This window comes from Suricata suricatta, chromosome 16, assembly GCF_006229205.1.
Source record: "Suricata suricatta isolate VVHF042 chromosome 16, meerkat_22Aug2017_6uvM2_HiC, whole genome shotgun sequence".
Classification (NCBI taxonomy): domain Eukaryota; kingdom Metazoa; phylum Chordata; class Mammalia; order Carnivora; family Herpestidae; genus Suricata; species Suricata suricatta.
The window spans coordinates 56,597,965-56,617,092 of NC_043715.1; the positions used below are offsets into that span (position 1 = coordinate 56,597,965).

A 19,128-nucleotide genomic window follows, 5' to 3' on the forward strand; every position below is an offset into this window, starting at 1 on the left:
GCCCGCCGGCGCCGCCGTGGATCTCCGTGAGCAGGCGGGCGCGGGCCGCGTACCCCTCGTAGTTCTCCAGGAGCAGGCGGCCGGCCTCCTCGTTGAGGGCGGACTCGGGGTTGGGGTGGATCAGCAGGCACTTGATGGTCTGTGGGCAGAGGGCCGAGGTCAGGGGGCTGGGCCTCACGGCCTCCAGCTGGCTGCTCCCCGTTCCTGACGCCGTCCCCCACTTAGACGCTGGCCCAGCTCGCACCCGTGTCCTCTGGGATTAAGGCCGGCACTGAGGAGGGAAGGGACTTGCCCGAGGTCACTCGGGAAGCAGAGGGGACAATTTAGGAACTTGCCCCGGGCCTGCTAGCTCTCCACAACATACAGCAGGACACCAACGACCAGGGCTGTCCCCGATGTACCAGACATCCCAAGTGAGAGCCCGACCCCGGTGGGCGGCTGGACCCAAGAAAGGCACCAGGGTGTAAATAAAGAGGGCCTGGCCTGCAAGGGGCATCCAGAGGGAGGCGTAGGAAGGGAGCCGATCCCAATACCCCTTCATGGGTCCCCTGTAACTGAGGGGTACACTGAAGCCGAAGTGCTTGGGCTCCGTGAAAGGGTGGCTGGCAGCGCTGGTGGGGGTGGGGGGTGGGACCAGCTGCGGTGGGGTCTGTCCCACCTCCCCATTCAGCCACCATGAGAGGGGACCTGCGATGCCCCCAACCTGCCTCAAGCAGGTGACCTGATCTTTCTCGCCTGCAAACGAGAATGAGACCGGGTGCTCCCCTGGGTGCTGGGACGCGCAAAAAGCAGGTGGCCGGGCAAGCACCACTGATGCTGAGCAGGGACCCAGGACCACACCCAAATTCTAAGCTCTGACCCCACAACCACAGGCGGCTCCGGTGTGGCTGAGCCCAGACCCAGGCTCCTAGGGATCATCGGGGACACAGTCACTCTGTGGGCTCATCTCCAGCGTCCCTGGCAGCTGCAGCGGAACTCCAGGGAGAGGAGGAGAAAGCCTGTTTACCTTAGAGCTCCATCCTTCCCCCAAGTGCCCTGCAGGACACTCCGTTTCCCCATCCCCTACCATCTGCCCCGGGGCTTCTCAGCAATTCCATTTTCAAAAAAAAACCTCTTGTTTTTTTAAAGTAGGCTCCACGCCCAACATGAGGCTTGAACTCCCGATGACTGAGCCAGCCAGGTGCCCCTCAGATACCTTTCTTAAGCGTTGAGTGGGCTGGGGAGGCAGTAGGGGACTTAAATGCCTTAGTGGCCTGGAGACATGGGTGTCTCCATGCGGGCCATCCGTGGTCCACGCTGCGAGGCCACAGAGCGCACGAGCGCCTGGTCTCCCCCGCTAAATGCGACAAGTAAGAAGTCCCCGGAACACAGCGTCCCTAGTGGAGCCAAGTCACTCCTGGCTGGGAAAGGGCACAGGTTTTGTGCCTCCCGGGTAACCACTGAACTGTACGGGTCTAGGAGGCGGGATTTCATTCTGTAAATTTTAGCTTGAACCCGCCTCCCCCATGCCAGGCGTCCACGACACAGACCCGTCGCGTGTTCCACAGCAGAGGCACACCCAGCAGGGCACAATCTGTACAACCACGGGGTTGTACAGTGGGTCAGACGCTGCCTAGCCTTCCAGAACTTTCCAGCTCGAAACCCAGATTCTTACACAGAAGCCCCCAACAACTTCAGAGTTTATTTTAAAAAAGGAAGAACGCACCATGGCCCACGCACCACAGGGATGTCCAGGAGGCAGCCCGCCCCAGGCCCCCCTGCGGAACTCACCAGCAGCACATGCCGGATGCCCAGCTCCGCTGTCCAGTCCCTCTTGAGCACGTTGACGCAGATCTCCCCGTTGGCGCCCACGTTGGGGTGGAAAATCTTGGTCAGGAAGTAACCCTTGGGCGGGGAGGCGGGAAAGTCCTTCCCCAGCAGGAGCTTCATGCGGAACAGGCCTCCGGCGTAAGGGGTCCCCTCTGGAGCGCGGGAGGGGGCCGGGTCAGGACGCTCAGTGTCCAGTCTGGCTGTGAGCCAAGAGCCCTGCCGCCTCCCCCGCCAGCCTGAGGCCTTCGTGAGAGCAGCACGGGGCTGGGCTCCCCGCACTGGCAGCCGCCCCCCGCAGCCTCCTGTCCCCTTCGCAAGGGCAGACGCTTCCACCCACCGGTCTTCCCGGCAACCATGGGCTGTTCCGTCAACTCCAGGTCCGCCCGCCGTCTCAGTGAGTGGCCTCGGCCGCCCGGTGCTCTTGTCCCACACACCAGAGCGAGCGGTTCCGGACCCACTGCTGTTCCTCATGCCCCAATCCCCACACCCCCCAGTGGTAGCCGGCATCTGACCCCCTCTCCCCATGCCAGCGGTTAATGGTTTCCTGACCGCCCCCTCCCTGCCAAAGGAACACTGCAGCCACCACATCTGCTTTAAATCCACCAGCGGCTTCCTCTCCCTTCAAGCTTCGGTCTCCTCTCTCGGTCACTACAAAGCACCCACAGCGCCTGCCTCAGGACCTGGCCTATCAGGGAGTCACTGCGTGAATCACTCAGAAGTCTTCCCCGACCCTGTCGCCACTGTCCCACGCCTGACCTGGTCCTTCCCCGTGTGCTCTCGAAACCTGGGCTCACGCTGTACAGACGGCACGCTAAATCACCGCACAGTTAAACGACCGCACATAATCTCCCAGTTCCCCCCCCCCCCCCCGCTCCCTCCCCCAAGGCCGCATCAGGCTGCTGCCCTGCCCTGTCGGTCCCGGACATGACAGCAAGGAGTCTGCGGTCATCTGGCCCAGCCTCCAGGCCCCAGAGAGCCCCCCACCTGACAAGCCCTGCTAAAGCCCCATTAAATACTCTCTCGGGGCCCAGCGTTTTCTTACCACCTCGCAGCAAACATCCACACAGTTAGTGGCTGTTCGTGCTGCAAGCTGTGAGCACCGAGACTAAGAGCGGACTCTGTGGCCCATCACTGCGTCCCCATCACCTGCAAAGTCCAACTCATAACTGGAGCTTCCTATTGTTCTAGTTCTGCTTTTTTGGTTTGTTCGCCTTTTTCCTAGATGCCACATACAAGTGCAGTCATGTGGAATTTGTCCTTCTTTCTAACCCGGTCTTGTACTAAAGAGGAGGGATCCACAAGCACACCCCTGCCCACACTCACCAGGGCCCTCGATGGTGACCTGCAGGTCAGTGAGGTCCTCCTCGTTGGGAAAGACCTTGATGCCATCAGGTGGGTCAGCAGTCAGCGTGGTTACCTCCTTATACACCAGGCGAATGATGTGGGGGGGCAGGTTCTCCACATTGGAGTTCTGGGCACAGAGGAGAAGGAGTGAGTAGCTGGCGGAGTTGGGGCCTCCTGGATCTAAGGATGCAGTGGCCACCCTGGTGTCATCCCGCAGTCCCAGACCCCCACCCCCACCCCCCGTATGCTTCAGATGGCCATCCAAAGCTGACCTCCACTAGAAATGGGGACGGGCCTTCCAAGGGGCTTGTGGATGGTTCCGCCTTCCCAAGAAGCCCCGAATTCTTGCTCACGGTCAGGCATGGTCCCCAATGATTCGGGGTACGCGGGAGGCCTACCCTGGTCCCCTTCCCTACCTAACCTTGTTGAAACCCTCTTCGAAACCCCAGCTCGGGCCTGGAGAGGGAGGCGGAGCGTCCTTGCTCCCGGAACACCCACGGGCGAGCCACAAAGCCCCAGAGCCCTCTCCGGGACTCAGCCGGGCCTTCCCCTCCGGGGAACCTGCGGGCCGCCCAGGCTCCGCTCCTGCCCCGCCTCCAGCAGGGCCCACGGGCACATCCCAGGCCCGGGACCCCAGGCGGGCCCCCCCGATCCCCCAAGGCAGTCCGCGAGGGGCTCCTGGGACCCCGCCTCTTCCTCCAGGGGGGGCCCTGACCGCCCCTCCCGGGCCTGCCCTCCGCGCTCACCATGACTGTGGCCGGCCGGGGGCGGGTCCCCCCGGCCCCCTTCCTGCGTTCCTCGGGCCTCCGGCTGGGGCGGGGGGCCCAACTGCTGCCGCTGCGGCCCTGGAAAGGCCCCGGCGGCCCCGCTCCAATCCCCGCTGCCTCCGACGCCCGCTGCGAAACGCGTCTAGAACTCCTGCTGCCCGAGCGCCCAGCCGCACTGAGCCGGTCGCGCGCGCACCGCCGCCCTTTTATAGCCGCCCGTAGGCCACACCTCCCTCGCGGCCCTAGAGCGCCGCGCCTCGACCCGTGACGTCACCGCGCAAAGTCTTCGGCTATGGAGGCGCTCGTCCTCTTCCCGCAAGCGGCGGGCAGAAGCAGGAGAAGTTGGGGAAAGGGGCGCGTGGCGGGACGGCCAATGGGGACGCCCGGGGGTCGTAATGGGGTTCCCGGAGAATGGGGGCTCTGAGGCGGTAGAGTGGAGAAGGAAAGGAAGAGAGGGGCAACGCGACCGCTGATTGGGCCGTTTGAATGAGACGCCTCCTCGGCCCGGCGTACGCGCGCGTGCCCTGACGCCCAGGAAATCGCGCACGCGAGTAACGGTCGGCCGAGAAGCTGGGGCGGGGCATGGGAGGGCGGGACTCTGGGGGGTTTAAACGGATGACGGAAGGCTTACTGGCCAATGGGGACACGTAATCATGGAATGGCGTCACGAGGCTCCTACCGCCAGTCCTTGATGGAGAAGGCGGTGCCAGGGGGCGGGAAGGAGTGGAGAGTAACCAATAGGGGCCTTTTCCAGCTCGGGCCCAGCCGCTCGTAGCCAACGAAGTTCGCTGGTTTTGTATATGCAAATGCAGTGTGAGGGGCCGCCCGCGCCCGCTCCTGAGCCCGTGGTGGGGATGGGCCCTGGGAGTCGGCTGCATTTTTCTGCGAGGCGCCATTTTGTGCGGGCACTGCCCCGTGACCCGCGTCGTGTGTCGCGGGCGGGGCAGGAGCAGGCCGCGCCGCCTTTTGAGGGCTTGGCCCCCTGTGGCCTGTGACCCTGTCGAGGCGGCAATCACGACGTCGGATTTGTTTCCGTACGCTGGAAGCGGGCGCTGGGCTCCCTCGGGATGCTCGGGAAGGAGGTCGGGCCCTGCCCTCCAGTGGTCGTCGGTCTCCACCCTGCAGCCCCGCGGCGGTGTCCTCCTGTCCCCGACAGGCCCCGCCACCCTGCAGCCCCGCGCCAGGGCGCGGTGTCCCCTTGTTCTCCCCGTGTCCTGGGCGCCCGCCTCCGCCTCAACCCTACACCGCTTCCCTCGTGCATGAGGCCCGAGCTCCTGCAGCAGGGGCCCCACAGTTGTGGTCGTAAGCGGCACCCTTGAAGGTCCCGCCACGCCCTGGCGAACCCCACCTGACCCTCAGGCTCAGCCAGCGGGTTGCCGGGGATTCTGGCCCGAGGGGTGCACAAGGACACTGAGGGAAGCAAGGGCTCGGGTGGGGGGCCTCTCGCCTGCCCCCTCCCAACCCCCAGCAGAGACAAGGCCCAGGCGGTATGTAGCCAAGTCCAGTCCTGCTGCAAGGATGCATCCGAAAGACACAACCGTGCCGATTGTGGTGGTCATGATGCAGCACACACGCCATCCTCGGTCCATTGCAGCGGCCACCCTGTCTGGTGGGTAGCATTAGGACTCGGCCCTGGAAGGGAGCATCTGTGATGTCTGGGAAGGATGCTTTTGGAATAGGCAGAGGGTAACAAAGGACAAACCCCCTGGTCTCGCGGGGCTTCCACTGTCCTGGGGGAGCCCGGCAAGCAAGCAAGTATCTAGTGTGCTGTGATCAAGAGCAGGGGAGGAAGGCTGGCGGGGGAGGAGGGAGGGGGACCTTGAGCAAGGGAAGGGAAGAGCCAGGTCTCCGGTCCAGGCCGTGGTGAGCAGAACAGTGTGTTCTTTCTTTCAATCAAGGAGGAGCCCCTGGAGGCTCTGAACAGAACGTGACCGCACCTGACGTCCAGATGAGAACAGAGAGTGGGACAAGGAGGTGATGGTAGCATGGAGGTGGGCACGATGGCGGTGCTGAGCAGGTTTGTGGCCGTCGGCGTCAGGAGGGGGGGTCGCCTACCTCTGGGGGTCACCTTAAAATTGGGGTCGACAGACCGTTTCTGTAAAATAAAGGCTTTCAGCTCTGTGGACCTCGGTCTGTGTCCCACCCCGCCGCTCAGCCCTGCTTTAGTAGCCGAGCCGACGTGAAGAAGGAGGGGGGGTCAGTTCCTCTTAGGCTTTGGTTACAAGAGCAGGTGGCGGCCGAGTGGCCCTTGGGTAGGTCCTCGTTTACTCCCCCTGGAATCGTGATCCCAACATGCACCGTCCCTGCTGGAAACTTCGCAGGAGCCCTCTGCCCGGCTACATTTTGACTAAACCCCAAGCTGCCGTCAGCACCCTGTCTCCGAAGCCCTCCCTGGGCTGCCTTTCTGTTGGTCCCCGGGTGTCCGCCAAGCTGTCTCCCCTGAGAACATTTGGGTGTGGGTCCCCTGTGCCTGGAAAGCTTCCCACTGTCACACTCGCTCACTCCACCCTCTTTGATCCCGTTCTGGTGGAATTTGTCATTTCCTGATCCCTTAGGACACATTTACCACTGTCACCTATGGTTAGAGGAGTCCAGGAGGGCAGGGACTCTTCCTCAGCCCCTAGCAGGGTGCCTGACAGCTCAGAGGTGTTCATTCACTCAGCAGGTATTTGCTGAACACCTACTGTGTGCGGGCACCACTCTGGGTGCCCAGGGTACCTAGGGAAACGGACAAAGATCTCTATCCAAGTAGGGCTTACCGTGGCAAGCCAAGGCAGACATGTAACAGTCCAACACATTCGTAAAACTTGGAGTATGTAGGAACGTGGACAAAGGAGGGCAGGGAGGGGCTTGGGGCACCAGGTCACGAGAGTGTTGAGCCCAGCGGCCAGGGTAGGCCTCCCCAAGCAGGTGCCATTTGAACCCAGGTTGCAAGAAAGGCAAGAAGTGAGCTATAGGCTTATCAGAGGAAGAGCACTCCAGGTGGCAGTGGGGACCTCTGAGGAACTGCAGGGGCCAGTGTGGCTGGAAGGGGGCTGTGTGTTAGGCCAGGGGTCTCCGACCCATGGTTGGAACTCTGCCCTTTCCTCTGAGGGAGCAGGGAGTCGCTGCAGGGTTTGGAGCAGAGCAGGTCTCTGGTCTGACCCAGGTGTTTGCAGGTCACTTGACTGCTGGGTGGAGAAAAGACCAAAGAAAAGCCCTCTCCCTGCCAGGGATGCCAAGAAGGGACGGTGGTGGCAGGGAGATGGTCTGTAAATGGCCAATAAGTATGTGACAAAATACTCAACGGCATTAGCCACTAGGGAAGTGCAAACCCGAAGCACAGTGAGACCCGACTCCACACCCGGGGTGGCAGTTACGGGAGAGTCAGACGGTAGCAAGTGGAGAGGCTGGAACGCTTTTTTTTTTTTTTTTAGTGTTTATTCATCTTGAGAGAGGGAGAGAGAGTACAAGCCAGGGAGGAGCAGAGAGGGGGAGAGAGAACCCCAAGCAGGCTCTGCACTGTCAGCACAGAGCCCAGTGTGGGGCTTGAACCCTCGAACTGTGAGATCATGACCTGAGTCGAGGTCGAGAGTGGGACACTCAGGGTGCCTGATCTCACAGTTCATGGGTTCGAGGCCCGTGTCAGACTGTGCTGACCGCTCAGAGCCGGGAGCCTGCTTTGGATTCTGTGTCTCCTTCTTTCTCTGCCCCTCCCCTGCTCACACTTTGTTTCTCTTTCAAAAATAAATAACCAGGGGCGCCTGGGTGGCTCAGTCGGTTAAGCCTCCGACTTCGGCTCAGGTCAGATCTCACGTTCGTGGGTTGGAGCCCCGCGTCGGGCTCTGTGCTGACAGCTAGCTCAGAGCCTGGAGCCTGCTTCCGGTTCTGTGTCTCCTTCTCTCTCTGCCCCTCCCCCTCTCATGCTGTGTCTCTCTCTGTATCAAAAATAAATAAAACATTAAAAAATAAATAAATAACCATTTAAAGAAAGTTGGAAAAAAAAAAGAGTTGGACACTCCACTGACCAAGCCACCCAGGCACCCCAGAAGTCAGAACTCTTACACGTGGCCAGTGGGAATAAAAAATGGCGGCACTGCTTTGGAAGACCTCCTGGCTGTCCCCCAAATGTGGACACAGCTTCCGCGTGACCCGGAGACTCTGGTTATCGCTCCAGGGAAACGAAACCGTGCGTTTGCACAAAAAGTCGAACCCAGCCGTTCCAGGCGGCATGCTAGTCGATGACTCACCCGATGCCCACCCGCTGAGGAGTGGCCACCCCAGCCGGGGCGCTCCCATGCGGGGGCCTGTTCTCTGGCCACAGAGAGAACAGATTCCTGGACGTGCCCCGCCATGGAAGCTCCGACGCCTCGCGCTCAGGGAAAGAAGCTAGAGCGGTGGCCGTGGCACCTGGAGCGAAGGAGGTTTGAGAACGAGTCCGGAGGTGGCCTAGCGATGGCCCCGAGTCAGTTTGGGAGACTGGGGAGGGGTGGGCATAGGATGCCTTCCCTTCGCTAAATACTGGTGACCCGCAAACTTACTCTTTTTTTAATGTTTTATTTTATTTTTGAGAGAGCAGGAGGGTGCGAGGGAGGGGCAGGGAGAGGGGGACAGAGGATCCGAAGCCAACTCCGAGCTGTCAGCACAGAGCCCAACGTGGGGCTCGAGCTCACAAACCCTGCGATCCCGACTTGAGCCAAAGTCGGACGCTCAACTGACTGGGCCACCCAGACGCCCCGACCCAGAAACCTCTCCGTGTCCCATCAGCCTGAATTCTAGCCTCACAAATCCATCTTCGTTTCTCCTCTTTGTTTGTATTATATTATGAGAGTAGGTTCTTGGGGGGAATTCGCGTGGCCACTGCAGGGGGGACATGGGAAGTGCAGCTCGTGCCCTCCTCCCCCCACACTCACAGCCCCTGGGCTGCCCCTGTCGGCACCCCAGGGGCTCCAGAGACCTCCTGGAACCCCCGTGCCCAGCTCTGTGTGTCTGTGTGCAGGTGGCCCCACACTCGCCCTGGGGGCTGGGTATGCAAGCCTGGCTGCCCCGCACTGCCCCCTGGGAAGCGCACCTGTGGTTTCTAGCACTCCTCGACCCGTGGGCGCTCTCCCACCCGTGGGCGTTTACTCCTGGTCCAGTCCGTGGCTGCGGGCTGCACACGTGGGCATTGACCTCTGGGCCCCATTGTGAGCTTCCCTGTGGGAGAAACTCTGAGAAGTGGCCCTTGTCTGGATCCCCACCATCATCAGGACCTGACCCAGAGCTCGGGAGGGGCAAAGAGAGAGGCAGACACAATCTGAAGCAGGCTCCAGGCTCTGAGCCCAATACAAGGCTCAAACTCATGAACCATGATGAGATCATGACCTGAGCCAGAGTTGGACGCTCAACTGACCAGACCGCGCAGGCTCCCCAGCAAGTGCTGTTTTGTTTCTTCCCTTCCCTTCCCATTCCCCTTCCCCTCCCCTTCCCCTTCTTCCCCTCCCCTTCTCCTTCACCTTCCCCTTCCCTCCCCTCCCCTTCTCCTTCCCCTCCCTTCCTCTCCCCTCCCCCTCCCTCCTCCCCTTCCCCTCTCCTTTCCCTCTCTTCCCTTCCCCTTCCCTTCCCCTCCCTTTCCTTTTTGTTTCTTTTTTACTATTTTTTTTTTGAGAGACAGAGAGAGACAGCACGAGCAGGGGAGGGTCAAAGAGAGAGGGAGACAGGATCTGAAGCAGGCTCCAGGCTCTGAGCTGTCAGCACAGAACCCGACGCAGGGCTCGAACCTACGAATTGTGAGATCATGACCTGAGCCAAAGCCGGAAGCCGGACGCTTAACCGACTGAGCCACCCTGGCGCCCCTCTTTTTTGTCTTTTTTTCCTTTTCTTTTCTTCACCATCTGTTTGCCAAGTGCTGTTCTAGGTGCTTTGGATAGATCTGTGAGCAGGACAGGAAACAAAACCCTGCCTTCCTGGGGCTTGCACCGTAGCGGGGAGATAGATGGTAAACGCCGAGCACAAGCCCCGGGGTGCCCACTGTCCTGGCCTGCGCAAGGCAGGGGACGTCGGGTGCTAGAACTGGGGAAGTCTCAGGCTAGTGTGTCAGGAAGGCTGGTGGTATGAAGTCTTAATTACCGGAGAAGTCAGAGCAGGGTACAGGGTATCGGGGACGCTGGGGGAGGGGACTTTCGGCAGGGGGGTGGCCAGCGTACCAGCTGAGCCTGAATATCAGCCATCTTCAAAGTCCATGCCGGCAGCCGGCTGACAGAGGCCCCTTCTCTTTCATGCGCGTTGTGTCCTTTCCTCCCAGCGTGGCTGAGCATCTTTTCCCGCATAAACGCCTCCATCTTCATTTCTGCGGCCCCCTGCCCCTGGTGGGCTTCCAGTCTGTAAGCGCAGCCAGCGCCACCACGGGCGCCCCCGTAGGTGACTAACAGGACCGCGTTCCTTTGTGTCCCGGGAGCAGGAGTTAGAGCTCTCCTGGCTGGGAGGGACCCTCGCCGATTGGTGAAGATGCCCCGAACGGACCAGGTACTCCCTCTAGTGATGGAGTGCTCCTGAAATGCATCGCTGGCTCCGTCCCGGCTCTAGAAACCCTAGAAAGCAGCGCAGACCTCGTGTTGCTGAAAAACACACTCTCTCGCAGCAGGGGCCCCTTTCGTGGCTTTAAAACCGGTCCCTCCGCCGCACACCCGGAGGAAGCAGGAAGTGACCCGGGCTGGTAAGGGCGCCGCCGAGAGCCGCTGTCACCGACACGGACCCGCAGGGCTTTCGAGACGTGTGAGCAGCAGATCTGCAGATGACACACCGGTCCAGCTCGACATTCGTCCCGGGGGCTCCTCCCAGGAGACAGGGAGTGAAGCCACCAAGTGGTTTGCAAGGGATGTTCCTCGAGGTGTTGTTTCCAGTGATGGAAAAGGGGGAGACCCAGACATCGTGTCGGTAGGGACGGGAGCGTGTCGCTCCCACGCGCCACTGAGGGTCGTGGTGATTCTGTCGTCGGGATCAGTGGTGTCCCCAGGGTCTGCGGGGACACTGGACCCTCCTCCCTGTCACCGGGATCGGCGGTGTCTCCCAGGGCCTGGGGGGACACTGGACCCTCCTCCCTGTCGTCGGGATCGGCGGTGTCTCCCAGGGTCTGGGGGGACTCTGGGCCCTCCTCCCTGTCGTTGGGATCGGCGGTGTCTTCCAGGGTCTGCAGGGACACTGGACCCTCCTCCCTGTCATCACCAGGATCGGTGGTGTCCCCAGGGTCTGCGGGGACACTGGGCCCTCCTCCCTGTCACCGGGATCGGCGGTGTCTCCCAGGGTCTGCGGGGACACTGGGCCCTCCTCTCTGTCACCGGGATCGGTGGTGTCCCCAGGGTCTGCGGGAGCACTGGGCCCTCCTCCCTGTCACCGGGATTGGCGGTGTCCCCAGGGTCTGCGGGAGCACTGGGCCCTCCTCCTTGGAAAGATGGTGTGCGAACGCTAACTAATAAATGCCAGAGCCATGGCGAGATTAGTGAGCTATCGTTTGGCAGCCGCCACGGCAATAACTGATTCCAGCAAGAGGATCACCCAGGAGGTTTGAGGCAGCAGGTGCAGGTCTGAGGAGGAACCAGTCCAAGGGCCCTCAGGCGGGACTCCTGCATGCCACGGGGAAACAGCCCCTCCTGCCTGCCCCAGCGACAGGGGCCAGGCTGACAGCAGCAGCCCCAGCTGGTGGCGAGCCCAGGCTGTCCCCGCAGTGACGGGCCGAGAGGTCGGCATCACTGGACGCGCCCAGCCCGGACCCGGTCAGGACGAGAGCTTGGCCTGGGTGCAGGGACATTCTGCGAAGGAGCCGTCCTGGACTCCAGAAAGGCAGCCACAGCCTGAAAAAGGGCACGGACTGAACTAGAGGAGCCTCAGGAGACGTGACAGCCAGATGCAGTACCTCGTCCCCGGGCAGCGGGGACTGGGAAGAACTTGCTCGGAAGGGGCTGGGACCGCCGGTGAAACGGGAACATGGGCCTCATCACTGTGCGGTACTGGTTCCGGTCCATGCTGCGGCGTGTCGGAGGCCTCCTTGTCCTCCGCTGTGCCCCTTAGCGGCAGACGGGCACGATGGGTGCGGCCCGTGCCCACACACGTCTGGAGAAGAAAACGACGGGGCAGTTACACGGGTCTGGAGTGGGTTTCAGAAGCTCGCAGACCCTGTCACACAGGTTAACAGTAGCCTCGTAGGAGCCGAGTTTATTGACACAGTGGAGTTGCGACTGTGCAAGTGGGAGGCCACGAAGGCAGAAACGCTCACGCCAAACCTCAGCCTGGACTCGGCCGTCCGAGGCACGGTGTGTGAGCATCAGGTGGTGCTTCTCTCGGTGGAACACGCGTGAGGCAGGCGGCTGGCACGCAGAGGCCGCGTCGAATGAAAACTTCGTGCCTTTAAGCCCTGGCATCACAGCTCAGGAATGAGACTGGGGTCTCCCGTCTCGCAGTCCCGCCTGGGCACACGCTCAGCGAGGGGAATGCCAGTCAAAGCCCTTTACATTTACATTTACCCTTGATTTCAGGGGCACCTGGTGGTTCAGTCAGGTGAGCGTCCAACTCTTGATTTCAGCTCAGGGCATGCTCTCGCGGTCGGTGAGTTGGAGCCCTGCGTGGGGCACCGCGCCAACACGAAGATTCAGAAGCACAGGAGAGTGTGTGCCAGAAAGCCTCCAGGTGCCCATTCCCCACTCCGGCTCCACAACCTGTGTCAGCCAGGACAACACACCGCGTCTCAGTGACACGTGGCCCCGGGGCCCCCGGTGTCAAAGGCGCAGGGCTTACTCCCGCTCACGCCGCGTGCCCATCGAGGCTGGCTCACGCCCCTGTTTGGCATCGCCCTTATCCTGGGGCCCTGGCTGGTCTGTCTGGGCGCAGGCCAAAATGTCGCCAGTGAAGACAGGACGTGCACGGGGATCTGTCCGCACACGGGCTCTCAGAAGCTTCTACCTGGAGGGGCACCTGGGGGCTCAGTCGATGGAGCGGCCGACTTCGGCTCAGGGCATGATCTCACAGTTCGTGGGTTCGAGCCCTGTGTCAGGTTCTGTGCTGACAGCTTAGAGCCTGGAGCCTGTTTCTGATTCTATGTCTCCCTCTCTTTCTGCCTCTCCCTTGTTCACACTCTGTCTCTGTCTCAAAAATAAATAAACATTAAAAATATTTTTTAAAAAAAGAAGCTTTTACCTGGAAAGGTACTTCTCCCACTTGCAGCACATCACGTGGGTACATCTGACCTCAAGGGGACAGGGGAGGACCATCCTCCCGTGTCCCTACGAGGAGGATTCCTGTGTGCTCAGGGAACCCATAGGAAGATGCACTGCACGGTCACCCCCACCCCAAGTTTTCTGGAGACAAAGATGCCAATGAAAAGAGGTGCTTTCTGAGAACATGCACACAACCCTTGCGTTCATCGGCTGAGACACTTAACAAAGGAACGTAATGCCAGTACTTGGACGAACCACGCGTGGCCCCTCCCACTAATGTACAGCCAGACGCGTCGGCCTGAGCAGGGCAGCTCCGGCCAGTGGCCGCCACTTAACCTCGTGGAAGGGGATGAGGCTTTCTCAAAAGCAGATCACACTGGATCACAAAAGTGGATCACACAAGAGCAAGCTAGGAGTGAGCGCTTCCCCACGAGGAGGGTGTGGTGGTTAGGTTTCACGTGTCCACTTTGCCAGCCTACCGTTCCCACTTGTCGGTCAAACCCCAGTCCAGGTGTTGCTGGGAGGTATTTTGTATGTGTGATTAATGTCTGTTATCCGTTGACTTCAAGATCACATACTGGGCCTCGTCCTATCATGTGAAGATCAAAAGACCAAAGACTTAAGTCAGAGAAGAAGGAATTTTGTCTTAAGGCTGTAACATGGAAAGCCTGCCTGAGTTTCCAGCTTCTTGACCTGCCTTACTGTCTTTGGATTTGCCAACCTCCATAATCACATCAAGGAGTTTTTAAAAGGAATCTACACACATACAATCTTATGGGCTCCATTTTTCTGGAGAACCCTAATAATAGTGTAAAATCTAAAATTTGGGAAACAGGGGCGCCTGGGTGGCTCAGTCCGTTAAACGTCCCTCTTCGACTCAGGTCATGATCTCGCAGTTTGTGAGTCCGAGCCCCACGTCAGCCTCTGTGCTGACAGCTCCGAGCCTGGGGCCTGCTTCAGATTCTGTCTCCCTCTCTGTCTGGCCCTCCCCCACTCACACTCTGTCTCTTAAAACATAAATGCTAAAATTTGGGAAACAATTAAATGCACCAGAGAGGAAGGGATTTTCTTTTCCTTCTTAAGAAAAGATTTTATTTTTAAGAAATCTCTGCACCCAACGCGGGGCTCAGACTCAAAACCCTGAGATCAAGTGTCACACACTCCACTGGCTGAGGCAGCCAGGCTCCCCAGGAAGGGTTGTCTTTGAGATAAAGTCAACACTGAAATGCATTGCGCACACAGTCCACCGCCAGAAGGGTGTGCAAATGAGCCAGACTTTAATGCAAGATGGAAGTTGACAGTTGGTGAACAAACACTGGGTGCCCCTAGGGGACAGGTGTCCTAAAGTTCTTAAAGCCTAGGAGGCACCTCCTCTCCCCAGTGTGGCTTACGGTCACCTCCAGTCATCATTATGCAAATATCTTAATGCACTGGGGGGAAATGCTTCCTTGTTTTCACAAAACCTGGTATTTGAATGAACTGTGCCAAGCAACACCCCTGTTATGGCTTGAATTGTGTCTCCCCCCCCCCCCCCCCCCCCCCCCGCCAAAATAGACTTGGAAGTCCTTCCTAATCTCCAAGACCTGTCAATGTGGGTCTTTGCAGATGAGCGGATTTAGAAGAAGCCACTGAGGATGGGCACTAGTCCAACATGACTGGCCGTCCTTAGAAAATGTGGAAGTGTGTACCCAGAGATGGAAAGTGCAGAGGGAGGTAATGTGTATGTAGCTGAGTGCCCGCCGTTGCCAGCAGGCCGCCGAAAGCTAGGAGAGCACCCGGCACTGGTTCTGCTCGGCCTCCGAAGGAGCCAACACGGCCACATTTTGCTCACAGACCTCCAGCCTGCAGAGCTGAGGGTGGCACATTTCCGTGGAAGCTGCTCCGTCCAGAGGCCCCAGGAAACCAATAGAGCACAGAGCACCCCGCTTCGGCCACATGCAGCCGAAGACCTCAGACCGAAGGAGGTGCAAACACATGGTTAAATGCACAGAGGGAAGGGACTCTTTGGAAGAAACCGAGGACTTTTAAAGGTGCCATACGGGCCCCTCCCACACCAGACTCCTTGCTTGGGGACAGACTCAGGGGGGCAGCCCTGACCACCTGTGTGGACTCTCAGATGCCTGCCCACGCCTCGGCCATGCAGGGGCCTCCTCAGTGACACAAACGCAGAGGTGGACACCCATTTCTTCTCAACAGTAAACCTTGAGACCTGGGCTCAGGAAACATCTGTTTATTCCAAAAAATACCAAGTTGCCACTCCACCGCGGTCCTCACCAAGGAACTGGGGTGGGGGGGGGGGAAGAGTCTGGTGCAGAGCACGGGAGGGGCGGGGATAAAGAAGCTGTGGACAGTCTTCTGGTCCAGAACTGTTTGTCTTCTCTCTGCACCCCTACCTCTACCCCCCCACCACAAGCGGGGAGGTGGAACGTGTGTGAGTGTGCGCGCATGCGCAATTACCGGGGCGGAAGAGGCTCCGGAAGGAAGCATCGAGGGGGGTCCGGCAGGACGAGCCTGCTTCCTCACTCCCTTGAGACCTCTCCCCACTATGGCTTATTTGAGATAAGAGGTCAAGGCCCCAAGGTCAGGCCGCCTGTGGCAGAGTGAGTGGGAGTGAGGGACTAGAGTCCTGGAACCCAGGCCAGGAGAGAGCAAGTTGAGGTGTGTGTGGGGGGCGCGTACAAAAGCTGAAAGACCCCAAACCCCCAAAATCTGGGGGCTGGAGAAAGCTGAGTGCTCGGTGGGGACGGTGAGCAGAGGGTTTGCAGGTTGGCAGGCGCTCAAGCTGCCTCCTTTCTGGGGAGTCACAGTCTGCCTGAGGGGCGCTGGGTGTGGGGAGGCCCTAGGGGGGATCAGAAGAACCCCGAGGAGCAGCCCGAAGCATGGAGTCGAAAACTGGCATGGGGGCCCAAGTAGATCGGGGTGGCTCCCCAATTCCCCTGTGTAGTGGGAGCTGAGGGCCAGGCCTCTGCCCCAGGCTCCTGGCAGGAAGGGATGAGCTGAGGTGCCAATATTTGGGGGGAGACAGGGAGGGAGAGGGACGGCCCAGAGGAGGGAGAGGGGGCCCCCTCGCCTTGCCTTGGGGGCTGGGGAGGGGGTGTGTAGCCCTTTAAGAGTGGGGGAATGGCCGTCCCCCGCAACATGGCTATATACAAAGGGACCTGGGGCAGATTGTTCACTGGGTGTTGAGGAGTCCCCCAAATCCCTGGAGGCTCCCTGGTGTGTGAGGGGAGAGGGAGAACGCCGCTTCTCCGCCATCTTGAGATGGTCCAGAGCACCACCCCCGCCATGGCGCCATCAGTGGCTGCGGCCCTCCACGTGGGCCCTCCCTGCCACCGGGCCAGCAGAAGACAGGGCCGGAGGCCCCGGGGGCCAGCAGCTGCCGTCCAGCCCATGGGCTCTCTGAGGAGAGTCTGGCCCAAGCCGGTGGAGTGCTCTTTCGGGCGGGGGTCCAGGTAACGGGCAGTGATGTCACCTGAGGACTGTAAAGCACCCCTCCCCCCCACTCCCTGGTGATAAAAGGTGTCTGAGTTGACCCTGTCACACCGATCAGATGGCTGGGTGAAGGGCTGTGAGTTATCCAGGGGAGCCCGGATGCCCTCACCAGAGGGGTGATGGGGTCTGGCCAAGACCAGGTCTGTGGTGGGGTTGATGCAGGCATCAGCTCAAGTCAGAGGGGAGGCAGTGACATCCTTAAGAAGGGGCAGCGTAAGGATGATGTCATTCGAGGGGTCCCCACCTTATTCCATTTTTGAGGGAATGGGAAAATGGCATATTATTGTGCTGGTTCACCTTAAGGGAACAATTCTGGTGCCAGGGAACCCCCGAAAACAACTGAAATACAGCTATTATAGTACTTGGCCCTCAAGATGACGGACCTTGGAAGATGGTGACACATGGCTGAAATGGGTCCTGTAAATGATGGCATATTTGGGTGTCATGGGTCCTAGGAGATGATGACGCTATGGGTCTGGTGGATCCTGGGAGACAATGACCCCATTAGGTCTCATGGATCCTGGGAGGTGATGGCATCATGGTTGGAGTGGATCCTGGGAGGTGATGGCATCGTGGGTGAAATGGATTCTGGGAGGTGAGGCCAGCATTGGCTTTCATGGTCCTAGGAAGTGATGACACCACAATTGTCGGGGACTATGGGAAATGGTGGCAACATCAGTGCTAGTGGGTCCTGGTAGAGGATGTTACCATCAGCCACTGAGGATTCTGGAAGGTAATGACATCATGTGTTGTGACGGGTCCTAGAAGACGATGATACAGTGGTCGTGGTAGATCCTGGGAGAGGAAGACCCACAGGTCGCAGTGGTCCTGGGACATGCTGTCATCATCAGGCACGGCTAGCATTTGACCCCAGGGACCATGCCGTCACGAGTGGTGGGAGTCTTATGGCACTGACGATGCCATCAGCAAAATCAGTGGTGGGCACACGCCAACCAGCCCCACCCCACCTCACCCCCAACAGGAACCCAGGAGCTTGTTGGCAGATGCGACGCGGTCTCTTGTCTGGGGCCACCATGCGTCCCAGGACTCGGGGAGCCTGGTGGGCTGGAGTGGCCTCCTTGGGAGTCTTGTCCTCGAGGAGTCACATAGGAGGTGACATCACTGCACAGGGGAGGGTCTGGTGGAGATCCTGCAGGGCATGTCCTTGGTGGCAGGGGAAGGAGTGACCGAGGGAAGTCACGGCAGGACAAGGCAGAAACTCTGGTGACACCGTCACAGATGATGGCCCCCCAGAGCAGGCAGTGTCTGTGGTGACGTCATCAGGACAGCGGGACGGGGCCTCAGTGGGGGCCCTCTGCCTACGGCCTGCAGTCAGGCTGTCGCCTCGGGATGGGGTTGTCTCTGCAGCAGCAACTCCTTCAGACGGTCCAGCTCAGGGTGCTTGCTCCGGTGCCCCGGGCTTGTCATGGGTCCTGGCAGGGCAGGAGCAGGGCGGGGGTCATTCAGCATCGCCTCGAGCAGGCAGAGCCAGGGGGATTCCACAGAGGGGCCTCCTCCCCGAGCGCCCCCAGAGCGGGCCGTCATCCCCGGCGATGGCATCTCGGGAGGAGGCATGGTCCCGGGGGCAATATCGGGGCAAGGCACCTTCTCTGGACATGGCATCACAGGAAGAAGGCAGGGCCCCTGTGACGATGTTGTGGACAGGTCCTATGGACAGCAAGGACACCGCTGGCAAGGCATTTCCCCCCGCAGTGTGTCCCAGGAAGATGGCTTCGCCCGTAGTGACAACATCACAGGCAGAGGCATCTTCTACGAAGGAAAATATTTTCCTGGCGATGATGATGTCAAAAGAGGCCTTCTGGTGCGGGAGATGACCTCATAAGGGTGAGGCTTGTCTCTGCACTGACATTCACAGGGAGGAATCTTTGTCTCTAGGGAATGATGTCATAGGACAAGGCATTGGCTCTGCTGTGACATCACAGGAAGGTCTGTGATGACCTCAGGGAACGTAGACTCGGCCGCTAGTGTGGACCTCGGGCCGGCAGATTCCTCTGTGCCGGATTAATGGGGAGGAGGTTTTGTCCCTGTGATGACATCACAGAACACAGACATTTTCACTAGTGATGACCTGACAGGCAGGGCTCTCCCTCTGTGATAACGTCATGGGAAAGAGGCCTTGTCTCAAACAGTGACATAGGAGGAGGGATCTTATATACCGGGCCATCCCAGAAGGAGGTTGTGTCTCCGGTGACGATTTCATCCAAAGCGGTGTCCTCGGAGGCAGCCCCCTGGCCACAGGCCGGCCCTGCGTCCCAGGCCCCTGGAGTGTGTTGAGGGATCCAGGCTGGCACGGGGCCCCCCCGCGAGGCCGCAGCCCCCAAGCCCTCCGGGCCTGGCCTCAGACAGTCACCTCGTTCTTGCTGGCGGTGCGCAGGTGCTGCGGCAGGTGGTGGCCGGGGATGAACTGCAGCTGCTCCAGCGTGCCCTGGCGCTGGAAGGGCGGCCTGCGCGCCAGCGTGCCCCCTCCCCCGCCGGCGTCCGACAGCCAGGCGGGCTGCGGCGAGCCGTGCAGCGCGTGGTGGTGGTGC

The 19,128-nt window shown here is 60.0% G+C and overlaps 2 protein-coding genes and 1 long non-coding RNA gene across 3 annotated transcripts in view; 1 reads left to right on the forward strand and 2 right to left on the reverse strand.

Moving 5' to 3' along the window:
• UBE2S (ubiquitin conjugating enzyme E2 S) overlaps positions 1-4,120 on the reverse strand; it is a 4,511-nt gene extending 391 nt beyond the window's left edge. The window contains exons 1-4 of the mRNA XM_029924787.1: positions 3,900-4,120; positions 3,133-3,280; positions 1,771-1,961; positions 3-139 (exon numbers count right to left, since the gene is read on the reverse strand). Coding sequence (XP_029780647.1) covers positions 3-139; positions 1,771-1,961; positions 3,133-3,280; positions 3,900-3,902 — 479 coding nt within the window. The 5' untranslated portion in view covers positions 3,903-4,120. The remainder of the gene's footprint in view (positions 1-2; positions 140-1,770; positions 1,962-3,132; positions 3,281-3,899) is intronic.
• Positions 4,121-4,751: 631 nt separating this feature from the next.
• LOC115280112 lies at positions 4,752-6,050 on the forward strand. The gene is made up of 2 exons (XR_003903651.1): positions 4,752-5,529; positions 5,819-6,050. It is a non-coding gene; the product is annotated as an uncharacterized LOC115280112 (long non-coding RNA).
• A 12,888-nt stretch (positions 6,051-18,938) lies between these two features.
• SHISA7 (shisa family member 7) overlaps positions 18,939-19,128 on the reverse strand; it is a gene marked incomplete at its 5' end in the record, with an annotated part of 6,402 nt that continues 6,212 nt past the window's right edge. Inside the window, 1 exon segment of the mRNA XM_029924399.1 lies at positions 18,939-19,128. This exon segment is cut by the window's right edge and continues 100 nt beyond it. Coding sequence (XP_029780259.1) covers positions 18,939-19,128 — 190 coding nt within the window.